This window comes from Leucoraja erinacea, chromosome 6, assembly GCF_028641065.1.
Source record: "Leucoraja erinacea ecotype New England chromosome 6, Leri_hhj_1, whole genome shotgun sequence".
NCBI classification, from domain to species: Eukaryota; Metazoa; Chordata; class Chondrichthyes; order Rajiformes; family Rajidae; genus Leucoraja; species Leucoraja erinaceus.
Window position 1 is genome coordinate 12,729,337 of NC_073382.1, and position 18,722 is coordinate 12,748,058.

Genomic DNA, 18,722 nt, shown 5'->3' on the forward strand with positions numbered 1-18,722 from the left:
TATACCAAAGATATTCATAAAGTGCTGGAGTAACTCAGCGGGTCAGTCAGCATCTCTGGAGAAAATGGAAGGGTGGCTTTTGGGTTGGGACCCTTCTTCCACAGTACCCCGCAGCACCGTTCTTGCTTCTCCTTCCGCTCTCCAGTCCACAGTGCCCTCCAGTCCTCAGCTTTTACCCCATTAACCATCGCATACAGCGCATAATCCTACCGCATTTTCACCACCTCCAACGGGATTCCACCATGAGCCACATCTTCCCATCTCCCCATATATTTCCGCTTTCTGCAGAGACCGTTCCCTCTGCAACTTCCTGGTTAACTCATCACTTCAAGAGATGGGAGGAGAGAGGGGGGAGAGGGGGGCTGAGAGGGGGGGGGGAGGGAAGGTGGAGAGGGGGTGGGAAGGGATGAGGAGAGGTGGGAGGGAGGGGGAGGTGGAGGGAAGCGGTAGGGGAGTGGAGGGAGGGTAGGGGAGGGCAGGGGGTTGGGGGGGAGAGAAGGGGAGGGGGAGAGAGAGGGAGGAGAGAGAGCGGGGAGAGAGAGTGAGAGAGAGGGGGGAGGGAGAGAGGGGGTAAGGAGAGGGGGGGCGGATCGACAGCCCGAGCGAGGCACGGAGCGATCTGGGGTGAAAAGCAGCGGGGGGACCAGCCGATCGCGGCTTCCGCCAGCTTGACAGAGCCGGGCCGGGGGGGGGCAGTCAATCATCCCCTGTGACGGGTAGAGAGCAAAGATCCTATAGCGGTATCAACAGGCGTTGATAACTGCCAGCTGACAACAGCCGTTTAAAGCCGCTAAGGCAAGACGCGTTCGCCCAGGAGCGAGCGTTGACAGCAAAGAAGCACCGGCTTCTGACTCTCTGGAAACCCACAGCTGGGAGGGGCGGGGCTTCACGAGCTGCGCCGGAAGTGAGGAAAAGGTTCAGCGCGAGAGGCGCTGCTGATCCGAGATCTGCAGAAGAAAGATCCTATAGCGGAACGGAGCTGTAGAATATTTGTTCGATCTTTCTGCGCCCTTAATCCACAGCGGGGGGGTGGGGCCGGGAGCCAGGTGGGCCTTGATTGGTGGGCATGTGGGCATTGTGACGTATCAGCTAGCAAGCGGCGATTATATTTTAAAAAGTGAGTTTTGTGAACAACTTTATTCAAAATCTGGGGAAATAATTGACCGAATTTAGAGAGGAGTGCATTTATGAAATCGTGTTAAACCCCTACCGAAATTGTAAAAAATCTCTGCGTTTTTGCGTCTGGTTTTCGAGGAGATACGTTTCAAATGCAAAATGCCATACACACACACACATTGAGTTTTAAAAATATATAGAAGATATGATATATATAATTGTTTTCAATTCTTTATCAGATATATCTCATACCAGCGTATGAGATTTTAGCGTCCAAGTCTTTCTTCCTGGTAAATACCAATGATTTGCACTCCACTACCCCCCAAAGGAGAGAATTCTAGAGATTCCCCTCTGAGAAGTTAAAAACATTTGCTGCAACTTAGTTTTAAATGACTGGGCTGTTGTTTTGCAGCGATGCCCCGTGGGCCTGTTTCAATTCTCCTACTTATGTAAGCATTGATTAAAATGCCAAGCTTACACCCACCCACCTGGAGATATCTTGCCTGATGAGCACTCCCAATGTTTCTGTTGCAAACTGGAAAGGCTGTTTATCTTAAGTTATTAAATGGTATGTTCAGCCTTAAAGGCTACGGTGTACTGAAGTGGAACATATGCTTGCATTCTGAGCTTCTTTTGGAATCATTTGAGGGTCCAAAGCCAAACATATATCAGAGTCACTTTAATTCTCTAATCATCTCTGACCCTCAGGGCACAACATTGAATTCCTAGAAGGTACACAAAAAAGCTGGAGAAACTCAGCGGGTGCAACAGCATCTATGGAGCGAAGGAAATAGGCAACGTTTTGGGCCGAAACCCTTCTTCAGACTGATCGGGGGTGGGGGGGACAAGAAAGGAAAAAGGAGTAGGAGCCTGAAGGCTGGGGGATGGGAGGAGACAGCAGGGGGACTGAGGAAGGGGAGGAGACAGCAAGGACTAACAAAATTGGGAGAATTCGATGATCATGCCCCCAGGATGCAGACTCCCCAAGCGGAATATGAGGTACACAAAATTGCTGGAGAAACTCAGCGGGTGCAGCAGCATCTATGGAGCGAAGAAAATAGGCGACGTTTCGGGCCAAAACCCTTCAGACTATGAGGTGCTGTTCCTCCAATTTCTAGAATTCCTAGAATTCTGGGTCAACAGGCAGAAGCTTGCATTGTCTTAAAATGGAAATGCTGAAAGTAATCAGAGAAAATGTTTCTATGGAAAAACAAACTGGTTGTGTACTGTCACCTTGTTTTCAACACTGATGTTGGTACGATAACTAATCCAGTGATTACCAGTTTTTAGAGATTTAATTCCTCAATGTTTTTCTTAGCTCTGAACATTCTATGCCATTGCCTTTAAACTAGTTGATTGTAGTTAGCATTTGTTTAAAGAATTTAATACATTTAACAATTCCACAAAGCTTTATGCTGCTCGAGATTCAAGTATTCACTTCTCGGTGATGTTCATAACATCTCTTGTATTGTTTGATTTACATTTTATTTTAAATTGTAAACCGGAAGACACTGTCGTGTTAGATATGACTCATTCTGTTGTCCACAGATGTCATTTACCAATGTTGTATATTGGCCTTGAGTACGGACTGACCAACAACTCCAAACTTGCAGAGAGGTTTTTTAGTCAGGCCTTGAACACAGCACCTGAGGATCCATTTGTTCTTCATGAGATGGGTGTGGTGGCTTTCCAAAATGCAGAGTAAGTAGATTCAAATTTTGCAGAGTACAAACCAGCACCAAATCATTCTGTTGCAATTGAATTCTTCCAGGAATTCGTAATGTATAATTATTTTAAATCCATAAATGAAAGATTGAGGCAAATGGAGGAGATGTAATTGAACAGAATCAGGATAAACAGAAAGGAATGATTGTGAAGTGAGGTGAAATGGGAGGAGGCGTGTGGGTGGGGAAGGTATACATTTTACTGTATATTCAAAGTAATTCTACAAATTCAAGTAATGTCAAGTCAAGTCAAGTTTATTTGTCACATACACATACGAGATGTGCAGTGAAATGAAAAGTAGCAATGCTCGCGGACTTTGTGCAAAAAGACAAACAAACAAACAACCAAACAAACTATAAATACAATCATAAACACACACATATTCTTTTACATATTAAATATTGGAAGGAAAAACGTTCAGTAAAGTTAGTTCCTAGTGAGATAGGAGTTTACAGTCTGAATGGCCTCTGGGAAGAAACTCCTTCTCAACCTCTCCGTTCTCACAGCATGGCAACGGAGGCATTTGCCTGACCGTAGAAGCTGGAACAGTCCGTTGCAGGGGTGGAAGGGGTCTCCCATGATTTTATTGGCTCTGGAGTTGCACCTCCTGATGTATAGTTCCTGCGGAGGGGCGAGTGAAGTTCCCATAGTGCGTTCGGCCGAACGCACTACTCTCTGCAGAGCCTTCTTGTCCTGGGCAGAGCAAGTCCCAAACCAGATGGTAATATTTCCGGACAAGATGCTTTCCACAGTCGCTGAGTAGAAACACTGGAGGATCCTCGGAGACACTCTGAATTTCCTCAATTGCCTGAGGTGGGAAAGGCGCTGCCTTGCCTTACTCACGAGTGCTGCGGCGTGTGTGTTACCGATTTGATGATGACTGGATCAGGCAATTTGAAAATCACGCCTATGCCTTTGGCAAATTTCCTCCTTTCCCTCAATGAGGGGAATGCCTTCTGTTCTCCCTTTATATAGCTTGTCTGATTTTCATTACACTCATTTTCCATTTCCATTTTGCTAGATGAACCCCAATGTGATGATGTCCAGAAGGTGACAGAAGTCACCTGCTTCCACATGAAGTAATTGAGGTTTACAGAGATGCAAATAAGAAAGGAACAGAAATGTTTGAAACAGCGAGGGAGAAAGTAACATTGCAGTAGTAGACATGTAGAAATGTTGTAGTAGATACATTACTAAGTGGAGAATCGATGAGATATGATGTGATGGCCACATTCCATTCCATAGTTGGGTGTCTGCCATCAGTGCTGAGGCAGTTCATGCTGGAAGTACAAGGCTGCCGAGTACTGAGGCATTCTTCAGGCTTGGGGCCAGTGAACAAGGTATCAGGTGAACAATGTGAAACAAACCAGAGCTGTTTTGTCATCTGTCCATAAAATAGTTATGCATCCTTTGTACCTAATTAGACAGGTGAGTATGAATGTAAAGTATGTACTTGCCTTAACTATTTCTTAATAGCAAAAGGATTTGAGTGTAGGAGCAGGGAGGTTCTAGTGCAGTCGTACAGGGTCTTGGTGAGACCACACCTGGAGTATTGCATACAGTTTTGGTCTCCTAATCTGAGGAAAGACATTCTTGCCGTAGAGGGAGTACAGAGAAGGTTCACCAGACTGATTCCTGGGATGTCAGGACTTTCATATGAAGAAAGACTGGACAGACTCGGTTTGTACTCGCTAGATTTTAGAAGATTGAGGGGGGATCTTATAGAAACTTACAAAATTCTGAAGGGGTTGGACAGGCTAGATGCAGGAAGATTGTTCCCGATGTTGGGGAAGTCCAGAACAAAGGGTCACAGTTTAAGGATAAGGGGAAAATCTTTTAGGGCCGAGATGAGAAAAACATTTTTCACACAGAGAGTGGTGAATCTCTGGAATTCTCTGCCACAGAGGGTAGTTGAGGCCAGTTCATTGGCTATATTTAAGTGGGGAGTTAGATGTGGCCCTTGTGGCTAAGGGGATCAGGGGGTATGGAGAGAAGGCAGGTACGGGATACTGAGTTGGATGATCAGCCATGATCATATTGGATGGCGGTGCAGGCTCGAAGGGCCGAATGGTCTACTCCTGCACCTATTTTCTATGTTGGGATAGTCCCAGCCTCACCTATGTCCTCTGGTAGCTTGTTCCATACATCCACCACCCTTTGTGTGAAAAAGTTACCCCTCAGATTCTTATTAAATTTTTTCCCCTTCTCTGTAAACCTGTGTCCTTTGGTCCTTGATTCGCCTTCTCTGGGCAAGATACTCTCTACCCAATCTATTCCTCGCGTGATTTTTTTGCATCTCTGGAAGATCATCCCTCATCCTCCTGCCCTCCAAGGAAATAGAGTCCCAGTCTACTCAATCTCTCCCTATAGCTCTCCCTATAGCTCAGTATTTTTGTTTTGAGTATGAAATTTTCACAAAGAGTCTAAATTTGTGTAGCAAAGCACATGGCTAAGTGTCCCAGCACAAACATTATCTCAAAGATAATTGTCAGGAGACTGAGCGAGAGCGGGACTAATTTGAAAGCTCTTTCCGGGACCTATCGCAGGCTAGATGGGCTGAATGGGTGTGCGATTAATAGCCCTCAATACTAGTACAATAGAAGGCACAGCCCAGTACCTTAGCAAACCAGCCACCGTGCTCTCCCACCATTGATTCCCCATTGATTCTCTCTGCTTCTTGCTGCTTCATCAGGAAAGCAGCCAACGTAATTAAGGACCACTCATACCCCAGCCGTTCCCCCTTCTCCCATTGGGCAGAAGATACAAAGGCTTAAAATTGCTGACTAAAATTCCTAACTTATGATGCTGTCTGTACGGAGTTTGATCGTTCTCCCTGTGACCACAGGGTGCTCCGGATTCCTCCCAGACTCAAGACGTTCAAGTTTGTAGGTTAATCGGCTTCTGTAAACTGTACTTTGTTCATAGTGAGTAGGGTAGTGCTAGTATCTGGGGTGATCGCAGGTCGGTACAGTCTTGGTGGTCCGAAGGGCCTGTTTCTACGTTGTATTTTTCAAGTGTATTTTTCAAGTCTAAAGTCAAAGAATGTAGTCCAGATTTTCTCCAATTTACCTCGATGTGGCCCTTGCACTCTTTCTTTTATTTGTACTTTCTCTGCAGCTGCAATACCATATTTTGTATTCACATTTGGATTGTATAGCTGGCTTGTGCACAAAACAAAGTATCTCAGTGCACAGGACAATAATAAATGAATACTGAGTAATGATATAAGATACCTTTGATTTAACACCAATAAAAAAATTATTGCAGCTGGATAAAATGGATTTATTACAACGGATGAATGAATCAACAAATTATTTTATTTTATCTGCCGTTTTTTTTACTGACATTAATTTAACACTTGGGTTTCAGTTGGAAGACTGCTGAGAAGTATTTTCGAGATGCATTGGAAAAAGTGAGGGCAATTGGAAATGAGGTGATGTTTATTTTTTATCTTTCATTGCTGTTTCAGTGTAAATTCGTCCACTGGGTGTTGGTAGAATAACCTGTTGTGCTGAGGCTCTGTGCTGTCCATTTGAGTGCTATTTCCATTTCAATGTTACACAACACCTTTTGTGATGTTTGATTTTGACATAATAGAAGTGAGTCAGAATGAAATGCTTGACAATTGCAATGTATTTCAACACAAATCAGCTATTTGGATGTGACAAACCTCTGGACGGAGATGCATTTTGAGTAATGTTCAGCTGCGTTGCTGCCCTGCAGTGCCAGAGTCCCGGCTGATGCCTTGGGCAATCTCGGTACCTCCCTGATATATTGCAGCTGAAGTTTTTTTGGAATTGCTCCAGCAAACAACAAACAACAAACGGGTAGACCGAATAATGGCAGATGGAATTTAATGTCGCTAATTGTGAGGTCATGTACTTTGAGAAGACTGTTTGGCCCCAGAAGTATGTAGGTGACGGGCAAACAGAATTGGTGAGGAAGAAGCTGAATGTGAGGAGGGTGGGTGTGTGGAATGAAAGGGTATGTGTGGATCTGGTTGGATAGAGAGATTGGTTGGGGTGGGGGGGTGGCGTTTGTAATCTGGACACCTGAAATAATAGAATTCAGCGTTCATGCCACCGAGTTGGAATATGAAGGAAAAGGGTGCAAATGTCTGAAGAAGGATCACAACCTAAAACATCACCCGTACCATGCCTCTTCATATATACAGCCTCATCTGCTAAATTACTCCAGTACTTTGTCTTTTTTTTGTAAACTATCGTCTGCAGTTCTTTATGCCGGAATATTTCTATATTTTGTTCCTCTGGTTATCTCATCTCCAGTCTTTCCATCCAGAGGAATGGTCCCAATTTGACACGTTGACAGTTCATTTCCCTCCACGGATACTGTCTAACTCTAACCCACTGAATTCCCCCAGTAGTTTGTCTTTTGTTCAAGACTTCAATGCTATTGTGCTCTGCCACTGTTCATGAAGCACCACATTTCGAATGGTTTTGTAACCACAATCTCAACTTCCTTCCTATTTTCCACAAACTGTGCCCCCAGATCTGTCTTTTCTTCCATATTTTTCAAAATTGGGTTAAGTTTATTTTGACTTTTCTCATTCCTTCTACCAAAATGGAATACTTTGCATTTCTCTGCATTAAGTTTCATGTCACTTCTCCATCCATTCAATTAACGTTTGAAGGTTTTATTAACTATCCTCGCATTTTGCTAAACCCAAACCTAAAGTTTTATAAGAAAACTTTAAGAAGAAGGGTTTCGGCCCGAAACGTTGCCTATTTCCTTCGCTCCATAGATGCTGCTGCACCCGCTGAGTTTCTCCAGCTTTTTTGTGTAACCTAAAGTTTTATGATTTGTTCACGTTTAACAAAGTTGTTTTTTAAATATTTTTTGAAGACGATTATTTCCTCTTAACATCATACCAATTATGAAAGGAATTTGACGCACATTTCCTTAACCGCACAAGAATCTCGTAATCTGCCACACCTATTTTCAAGGGGTTTTTCTGGTTGTGTTTTTGCAAGTCATTGACACATAATTACGTTAAGTTGTACCCTGTGGTCATTTGACACTGGATATTGCTAAACTTCTTATTTTTGTTACGCTGCATATATAATTGAATTTGCTGGTATTTATGCAATGTATACAGTAATCTTTACATATTTGAAATTTGATAACTTGTGTTACTGAAATTGCCTGCCACTGTGAAACTGTTCCAAGAATTACTATCTGATTCTCTTCCTCCAGAATTCTTGCTGTTGTTTATAATTTGTTGCTCTATTTATTTTGCTACAAACTATCCTGACGCTAAATTGCCTAAGTTGGCTAAAGTAAAATGAAACCTTTTGTTGTAATTAAAAATTTGCATGTTTTGAATTATAAACATACGATCAGTCCCGGAGCAAATATCCCATTGTCGTCATTACTAGAGAAATGTCAGGAAATGGCATTGGGAATGTGAAGCAATATTTTGAAATCAATTCAACAAATTACAATGAAAGAATGGAAATCAAATTGGAGCTGGAATTAAATGTGATTACAGTTTGCAGTAAAACAAGAACTGTAACCAAATATATTTAGCAGACAGTGAGGTATATTTTACAATTTTCTTCCTGTAGCATTGTAGCAGGGAAATGTAATGTGAGCAATGTCACGCTAAATTGAAAAAAACAACATTCTCGTCAATCAGTGAACTGCGACTGTGGTATGTTACTGTAGGAAACATCAAAGCCAATTAACTGCTACAAACAGCAAAGTCATGATGAGGAGATCATTTATTTCCAGTGAAATTGGTTGAGGGTGAAATCTTGGGCATCAAGAGTATATACCTGCTTCCAATTCTGCACAGAGGCAAATACATAATTCATTTATTTGTCTCTGTACTCCACAATTTGAGATTTGTAATAGAAAAAAATCACATGTGGTTGAAGTGCACATTGTTAGATTTTATTAAAGGGTATTTTTATACATTTTGGTTTCACCTTGTAGAAATTAAAACTGTGTTTATACACATACCCCCATTTCAGGGCACCATAATGTTTGGGACACATGGATTCACCTGTGTTTGGAATTGCTCAGGTGTGTTTAAATGCTTCCTTAATGCAGGTATAAGAGGACTCAGCACCTAGTCTTTCCTCCAGTCTTTCCATCAACTTTAGAAACGTTTATTGCTGTTTATCAACATGAGAACCAAAGTTGTGCCAATGAAAGTCCATGAAGCCATTATGAGACAGAGAAATAAAAATAAAATTGTTAGAGACATCGGCCAAACCTTAGGCTTACCAAAGCAACTACTTGGAGCAACATTAAGAAGAAAGAGAGCACTGGTGAACTCACTAATCGCAAAGGGACTGGCAGGCCATGGAAGACCTCCACAGCTGATGACAGAAGAATTCTCTCTATAATAAAGAAAAATCTGTTCGACCGATCAGAAACACTCCTCAGGAGTCAGGTGTGGATTTGTCAATGACCACTGTCCGCAGAGGCCTACAGAGGTGACACTGCAAGATGCAAACCACTGGTTAGCCGCTAAAATAGGATGGCCAGGTTACAGTTTGCCAAGAAGTACTTAAAAGACCAACCACAGTTCTGGAAAAGGTCATGTGGACAGATGAGATGAAGATTAACATATCAGAGTGATGGCAAGAGTAAAGTATGGAGGAGAGAAGGAACTGCCCAAGATCCAAAGCTTACCACCTCATCTGTGAAACACGATGGTGGGGGTGTTATGGCCTGGGCATGTATGGCTGCTGAAGGTACTGGCTCACTTATCTTCATTGATGAAACAACTGCTGATGGTAGTAGCATAATGAATTCTGAAGTGTATAAACACATCCTATCTGCTCAAGTTCAAACAAATGCCTCAAAACTCATTGGCCGGCGGTTCATTCTACAGCAAGACAATGATCCCATACATACTGCTAAAGCAACAAAGGAGTTTTGCAAAGCTAAAAAAATGTGCACTCTTGAGTGGTCAAGTCAATCACCCAATCTGAACCCAATTGAGCATGCCTTTTATATGCTGATGAGAAAACTGAAGGGGACTAGCCCCCAAAACAAGCATAAGCTGAAGATGGCTGCAATACAGGCCTGGCAGAGAAGATACCCAGTAACTTGTGATATCCATGAATCACAGACCTCAAGCAGTTATTGCATGCAAAGGATATGCAACAAAATACTAAACATGACTACTTTCATTTACATGATATTGCTGTGTCCCAAACATTATGGAGCCCTAAAATGGGGGGGACTATGTATAAACTCTGCTGTAATTTCTACATGGTGAAACCAAAATGTATAAAAATGGCCTTTATTAAAATCTGACAATGTGCACTTTAACCACATGTGAATTTTTTTTCTATGACAAATCTCAAATTGTGGAGTATAAAGAGGCAAATAAATAAAAGATGGGTCCTTGTCCCAAACATTATGCATTATGTTCTCCAGAGAGGGTAGACCGAGTTTTAGTTCGAGATGTAGATCCATACAGCTTGGAAATAGGCTAATGTCCATGCTAACCAAGCCTCTACTTCCTCAGACGGCGTAGGAGTTTAGCACATAACTCGCACCAACTTCTACAGATGCACCATACAAAGCATTTTATCGGGATGCATCACAGCATGGATTGGGAACAGCTCCATCCCATACCGCAAGAAATTGCAGAGAATTGTGCACGCAGCCCAGACCTTCGCACAAACCAACCTCCCTTCCATTGACTCCATTTTTCCCTCACGCTGCCTCGCCAAGACCAGCGGCTTAATAAAGGACCAGTCGCATCCTGGCCACTCCATCTTCTCTCCTCTCCCATCGGGCAAAAGGTATAGAAATGTGAAATCATGCATTATCTTCCTGCTGGCTGGTTAGCACGCAACAATACCTTTTCACTGTACCTCGGTACCCGTGACAATAAACCAAGTTTAACCGAGCTTGCCTGCGCTGGGTCCGAATCCTTCCAAACCAGTCCTGTGCATGCAATGTTGCCAGAATGCTGCTGGCGGAGTGTCTGATAATTATGCCAATGTCATTAAGGGGGAACCTCTGTGGTTAAAACCGAGATGAGGAGTAACTAGGTTAGCCACACAGCTGAGTGGTGAATCTCTGGAAATCTCTGCCACAGAGGGTAGTTGAGGCCATACGGTTAAAAACATTGGCATAGATATCGTAAGAGGGAGTTAGATGAGGGCCCTTGCGGGCAAGGGGATCAGGGGATCATGGAGAGAAGGCAGGTACGGGATACTGAGTTGGAAAGTAATAGCCATGATCATATTGAATGATTTTGCTGCTGAAAAAATGCATGGGCCGAATGTCATACTACTCCCTCTAAAAACTATAATTTCTATTAGTATTTCTAATTTTTCTGGATGATAGGTTAAGCGTTTACACCCTATTGTTGGGGAGATGTCATTAACTGTAATTCCTCTGTGGTGAAAATTATGGTGGTTGCAATAATCAACCCGTATTGCATGTGGCCTAGGTCTAGCCTAGGTCAGAGCTGCCAAGTAGTACGGATTTTCCGTATTTGGTACGGAAATGCAATAAGAATACTGATGTACGATTTTGCGTAGTTAAATACGGATTTAAAAACAATCTGACCATAGATAATCGTAACGAGTCACCGCTGTACCGGCCGAGGTGCAGCGGGCAGGTGGGTACAACTAAGATCAGCCCGACTTCCTGTTTCATTAACATACCACTCGCCAATGGAAAAGTAATAACCCGGTGAAATTGACAAGATTTTGCTGCTGAAAAAATGCATGGATATAAAAAGTCATACTGTGCCTCTAAAAACTATAGCAGATTATCTATTAGTATTTTAAATTTTAAGATCTGGATGATTATTTTGTAAGCGTTTATCTACCACAGTGCTTGGGGTTAACATAGATACATAGAAAATAGGTGCAGGAGTAGGCCATTCGGCCCTTCGAGCCTGCACCGCCATTCAATATGATCATGGCTGATCATGCAACTCAGTATCCCGTACCTGCCTTCTCTCCATACCCCCTGATCCCTTTAGCCACAAGGGCCACATCTAACTCCCTCTTAAATATAGCCAATTAACTGGCCTCAACTACCTTCTGTGGCAGAGAGTTCCAGAGACTCACCACTCTCTGTGTGAAAAATGTTTTTCTCATCTTAAGAGGCTGGAATCTCTATCTCTCGTTCTTTCTCTCTCTCTCCTCTCTCTCTCTCTCTCCCTCTCTCGCTGTATCTCTGTCTTTCACTCTCCATCCTACTGCCCATCTCCCTCTCGCTCTCCTCACTCACTCTCTCACTCCATTCTCTCTCACTCTCGCACTCTCTCACCTCAGCATTCCCGGAAACATTTGGCATTTTGGAGAGAGGAGGAGAACGTCTGAAGAAGGGTCTCGACCCGAAACGTCACCTATTTCCTTCGCTCCATAGATGCTACCTCACACGCTGAGTTTCTCCAGAATTTTTGTCTACCTTCTCACTGACGAGAGTTCAGTTCAGTCTGACGAAGGATCTCGACCAGAAACGCCACCCATTCGTTCTCTCCAGAGTCTCTGCCTGTCCCACTCCAGGTTTAAACACAGCGCTGTCAGTTTAACATGTGGGAATTTAAACAAAGAGCTGTCGACTGCAGCGTTATGAGTTCTAAATGTAGCGCTACTGGCTGGAGCGCTATGGAGCGCTATGGATCACTAACTGTTTGGGAAAATTCTCGTATAACAATGAGTCTGGAATTCTCTTTCTTAGTGGAAGTTGAGCCTTTAATTATTTTTCAGGCAGTGGTAGAATTATGGATAAGCCTAGTGGTGAAAGGTTACCAGTGGGATTGCAGTTACATTGGGATTGGCCTTGATTATACAGAACGGTGGGGTGGGCTCAAGGAGGAGAGAGGGAGGGGTGGAGAGAGGGAGGGGTGGAGAGAGGGAGGGGTGTAAAGAGGGAGAAGATGGCATGGGGAGGGAGAGAGGGATGGAGGGAATAAGAGAGGGAGGGAGAAAAAAGGAAGGAGATGGTGGGAGGGAAAGGGGCGGGAGGAAGGATGGCGAGAGGGATGGAGAGAGGAAGGGAGAGAGAGGAAGGAGGGAGAGGGAGGGAGAGACAAAGAGGGGGAGGGAAAGGGGGTGGGAGGGAGGGAGGAAGAGTGGGAGAGCACAGAGACTGAGACACATGAGAGCAGGTTGAAAAAATGAAGATAACAAAAGCTGTTGGAGGCAACGAAAGCTGCCTTGCAAAACACTCTACAAGTGAGTAGTAGAAGCAGGCAGCTACAGTGTAGTTACATAGATCTGTTTTGCCTTTGTCTTGTTAACGTATGCCCTCAAAAAAAACCAACAACAAATAGCACGCAGGAAGCATTTTGAAGACATGCCATCAAATTCCAGGAAATTTAGGATTCTATTTCAGGTTTTTTTTTGAGGTGTTAAAGCTCTGGGGTTAGTGGACCTTGAAGAGGCATTGACATTTGCAAAAAAACAAATTACCTGGTGTTTTGTGCGTGGGAGCTTGTGTGTGTTACTAAGGCAATCAGATGGTATTACTGTGTTTAAACAATAATTAAAATGTGCTGGGGGGGGTGGGAGGAGATAAAATTGTTCGTTGTCATGCACACTTGTCACCGGGCCGCTAGGAAATTTGTGGTTCCCCCCCATGTTTTAAATACGATTTCCACCCATGAATTAAATTTTGAAAATGGGCGAAGCAAAAAGTAGCATGTTCTCTGGAAAGGCTTATCCTAAAATAATTGATCGGAAGGGTGTGATTTTCAGTCAGGACGTCTGTATCATTCAGACAGTGAGATGTAGATGTGGATGCCATGACGGTAATCGCGAGCACGTTAATAGACAATGGGTACAGGAGTAGGCCATTCGGCCCTTCGAACCAGCACCGCCATTCAATGTGATCATGGCTGATCATCCCCAATCAGTACCCCGTTCCTGCCTTCTCCCCATATCTGCTGACTCCGCTATTTTTAAGAGCCTTATCTAGCTCTCTCGTGAAAGCATCCAGAGAACCTGCCTCCACCGCCCTCTGAGGTAGAGAATTCCACAGACTCGCCACTCTCTGTTAACATATGTGTTTCCTCGTCTTCGTTCTAAATGGCTTACTCCTTATTCTTAAACTGTGACCTCTGGTTCTGGACTCCCCCCAACATCGGGAGCATGTTTCCTGCCTCTAGCGAGTCCAAGCCCTTAACAATCTTATATGTTTCAACGAGTCACCTCTCTTCCTTCTAAACTCCAGAGTGTACAAGCCCAGCTGCTCCATTCTCTCAGCATATGACAGCCCCGCCATCCCGAGAATTAACCTTGTAAACCTACGCTGCACTCCCTCAATAGCAAGAATGTCCTTCCTTAAATTAGGGGACCCAAACTGCACACAATACTCCAGGTGTGGTCTCACTAGGGCTCTGTACAACTGCAGAAGGACCTCTTTGTTCGATTCCTCTTGTTATAAAGGCCAACATGCCATTCACTTTCTTCACTGCCTGCTGTACCTGCATGCTTACTTTCATAGACTGATGTACAAGGACCCCCAGATCCCATTGTATTTCCCCTTTTCCCAACTTGACGCCATTTAGATAGTAATCTGCCTTCCTGTTTTTGCTACCAAATGGCGCGAAAAATTACCCATCACGTACTACGGCTTTGATCTTTGGTCTGGGCTTCACGGGCACTCGCGTGCGTTAATACCACGTGGTGTGGTGGATACGTAGTTGTTGCATGTCGAGGGATGAGATGCGACAAGATTAGAAAGAAAAGGGATCAAAAATGCAAAATGGATACAAAACAAAGGATACAAAGGACATTTATTATCACATACACCAACTGGTGTAGTGAAATTTGACTTACAAAGCAGCACACAGATAAAGATAGGACACAACATGAAAGAATTTAACAATAAACATAAAAGCATCCCCCCACAATGGTTCCCACTGAGGGAGGGCACAAAGTCCAGTCCCCATCCCCATGTCCACCCACAGTCGGGCTGGGCCTATTGAGGCCCCCGCAGTCATTGCTGCGGGGGCCGATGTTACAGTCCCTTCTTCACCAGGTGATGGTGCTCCGGCGTCGGGAGAACCCTCTCAGCGGCTTGGGATGCCTGGAACGGCCGCTTCCTTACCGGAGGCCGCGCTGGACGGAGCTCCACCACTAGCGATCTCGGCGAGAGATCCCAGGCTACATGGGGGCGCCGTCTAAATGGCTTCTACATCATCATAGGGAGCTAAAAGCAGGAATGAGCCGTTCAAGCAGCTGTATACAAAGAGATGGCAATTAATGCACTGTCAAGTAAGGTGCGTAGAAGGCATGTCAATTGGTAGCAAAGTTATGCATTCTTGTACTCTTACATGGGTATGACTGCACATTTAAAAAAAACATTTTTCCAGCAAAATGGCACCGCGTAAAAATACTGATTTCCTCAGCAAAATACTGATTTTCAGGTACTAGAATACTGAAGTGCTCCGACAAAGCTTGGCAGCTCTGCTAGGTCTTGCTGACACTGCCAGGCTTCCCTATTTTTAACTTTAACATAAAAGGAAGGGCATTGTTGTAGACACATAGCTGAAGATTGTGTCTAGATACAACACTGCCCTGAGGAACTTTGGCAGGGAAGCACTAGAGCTGGGATGATTGACCACAGCAACCACAACCATCTTACATTGAGGTATGATACCAACCATTGGAGTATGTTCTCCATGATGCTTATTGTGCTTTAGGTTGTCCTGCGGTAATGAAAAACATTTGGAACATGCACACATACTGCTGCTTTCACTTCAAATAATACACAGCACTAGTTCAGTATTTTAGAGGGAGTACCAGTCTGGATTACTTACCGAAGGCATGTTGTTTGTACCTAATATTCCTGCACATTTGTAAGGAGTCAAGGCCAGGCGTATAATCAAGGACAGGTCGCACCCTGGCCATTCCCGCTTCTCCCCTCTACCATCAAACAAAAGGTGCAGAAGTGTGGCAAAGCACACCTCCAGATTCAGGGACTGTTTCTTCCCAGCTGTTATCAGGCCACAGAACCATCCTACCACAGCTACAGAGCAGACCAGAACTACTATCTACCTCATTGGTGACCCTTGAGCTATCTTTGATCAGACTTTACTGACTTTATCTTGCACTAAACTTTATCCCCTTATTATGTATCTGTACACTGAATAGATCGATTGTAATCATGTGTTGTCTTGCCGCTGACTGGTTAGCATGCAACAAAAGCTTTTCACTGTACCTTAGTACATGCGACAATCAGATAAACTGAACTGATTCCTTGTAACTGAGTAATGTCTTTAATGTTATGCTGTTTTATTTGCAGGTAACTGTTGATAAATGGGAACCATTAATGAACAATTTGGGACATGTATGTAGGAAACTCAAGTAAGTACTAAGTCCTTACAAGTGAATGGTGCCAATTTTTCTTCAAGATTTTTTTTGCTGTTCGGAAGGACTGGCTGATCCTGTCAAAAAGCAAAATTCTTGCACTCTCTCTGCACCTCTCGGGAATTGAGTTGAGTTTTGCTGACAGCCTAAATTTCGTGAGAATGCTGATTATCTTATATTCAGATCATTTCCTGATCGGCAACTTTGTGAACAATGAAGTAGGGGAATCTTGCTGAACTGTGGATAAGGCTTAATTATTCTATTCATTGTTTACTGTAAGAACTTTCCTGCATTGGAGAAACCAAACATCGATTGGTTGACTACCTGGTGGAGTATCTGTGTCCACTCTGCCAGGGGTGACTCGGAGCTCCTGATGTCAGCCACTTTGATTTTCCACCTCACTTCCACTGACATGTCTGCCTGTGTCCTCCTGCATTGTTATAATGGGGCCAAGGTGAGCTTGAGAAACAGCACCTCGTCTTTCATCTTGGACCATTACTGAATTCGGATTATATCAAATTTTCCATGTTCACATAACTTGCTTTCTCTGTGTTAGAACGGGCTACTTACGGCTTCCATCTGTGATGCGTTTCTGCGGTTTCTCTCTTTATTGGTACAGACTGACCAAATGCCTGGTGCGGGCATATTCTGTAGCGTGAAATTCACAACCCTCTCAATTCTTTGTTTTCGCAGTAATTGCCCCATTTTCTAGTATTTGTTTTGTCTATCTGACCCTTCAACGAGATCGCCTCAGCAGTTTACACCTGCAGATATTAAATTCCTCATTTCTACTGTTTTTACACCAAAGCAACACCTGTGGCCTCAATGTATCAGGGATATTATCTTTGGCCTAAACGATTCTTTCCCCATCTTCTTTGCAACTTAAAAATAATTTATTTTCTCTCCTTTTGACAAAGGGTGTTTAACCTGAATCTTTTAACTGTCGCTCATTCCACAGCTGCTGTCTGTTTTGGTGTTTGCTTATTACTTGCCACATATAGAAACATAGAAAATAGGTGCAGGAGTAGGCCATTCGGCCCTTCGAGCCTGCACCGCCATTCGATATGATCATGGCTGATCATCCAACTCAGTATCCCATCCCTGCCTTCTCTCCATACCCCCTGATCCCTTTAGCCACAAGGGTCACATCTAACTCCCTCTTAAATATAGCCAATGAACTGGCCCTAACTACCTTCTGTGGCAGAGAATTCCACAGATTCACCACTCTCTGTGTAAAAAATGATACAAGATAGCGAAAAAGATAGATCCTTGGAATATAAATATGTTGATAACTAAAAGTTCCGCTGCCCCTTTCACTGAAATAGGTTAACAAGGCGACAAAGTAAACCAAAACACAAGCATTAAGGTATTTTTCGGAAGGATCGAGTTTAAAAAGTGGGGAAATTATCGTTGACTGGGACAGTTTGGATCACCATCTATTGTGGCTATTTCTGGTCACTTAATAATGTACTGGACATGGTTCAATAAAGATTTATACACCATGGATAAATTATTCATAGTGCAAAGAGTTTAAATGGGGTGCAATTCCTCAAACGTGTTCAGGAGAGTTTTCTCAAGCAATATGTGGAGGCCCCCACACGTGAGAGGGCAACATTGATATCTAGTATTGGGAAATTGGGAAGGGCAAGTTAATGAAGTGTTGGTGGAGGAGCCTTTTGGGACCAGTGACCACAAGTCGATTAGGCTTAAGATATTTATGGATAGGGACAGCGAGGGCCCACGTGTTAAAATGCTCAACTGGGGTAAGACCAACTTTGAGGATATGAGAGAAGGTTTCACTCAAGTTGACTGGAGCAGGTTATTTGAGGGGAAAGGACCATCAGCCAAGTGTGCTGACAAAAGCTCAGGACATGTACATCCCTGTTAGTGAAGGGCAAAGCAGGCAAACTTAAGGAAGCTTGGCTGACGAGGGAAATCGAGGCATTGGTCAAAAACAAGAAGGATGCATGGGACAGATATAGGCAACTGGGATCAAGTGCTTGGAGGAGAGTTTCGGGAACCATATAACAATTACAGCACAGAAACAAGCCATCTCGGCCCTTCTAGTCCGTGCCGAACACGTATTCTCCCCTGGTCCTATATACCTGTGTTCAGACCATAACCCTCCATTCCTTTCCCGTCCATATAACTATCCAATTTATTTTTAAATGATAAAAACGAACCTGCCTCCACCACCTTCACTGGAAGCTCATTCCACACAGCTACCACTCTCTGAGTAAAGAAGTTCCCCCTCATGTTACCCCTAAACTTCTGTCCCTTAATTCTCAAGTCATGTCCCCTTGTTTGAATCTTCCCTACACTCAGTGGGAAAAGCTTATCCACGTCAACTCTGTCTATCCCTCTCATCATTTTAAAGACCTCTATCAAGTCCCCCCCTTAACCTTCTGCGCTCCAAAGAATAAAGTCCTAACTTGTTCAACTTTCTCTGTAACTTAGTTGCTGAAACCCAGGCAACATTCTAGTAAACCTCCTCTGTACTCTCTCTATTTTGTTGACATCCTTCCTATAATTAGACGACCAAAATTGTACACCATACTCCAG

The 18,722-nt window shown here is 43.6% G+C and overlaps 1 protein-coding gene across 2 annotated transcripts in view; it reads left to right on the forward strand.

The window, feature by feature from the left end:
- cdc16 (cell division cycle 16 homolog (S. cerevisiae)) overlaps positions 1-18,722 on the forward strand; it is a 56,993-nt gene that overhangs the window by 29,352 nt on the left and 8,919 nt on the right. For both annotated transcript variants that reach the window (XM_055636629.1, XM_055636630.1), the window contains 3 exons: positions 2,665-2,817; positions 6,211-6,274; positions 16,096-16,157. In XM_055636629.1, coding sequence (XP_055492604.1) covers positions 2,665-2,817; positions 6,211-6,274; positions 16,096-16,157 — 279 coding nt within the window. The remainder of the gene's footprint in view (positions 1-2,664; positions 2,818-6,210; positions 6,275-16,095; positions 16,158-18,722) is intronic.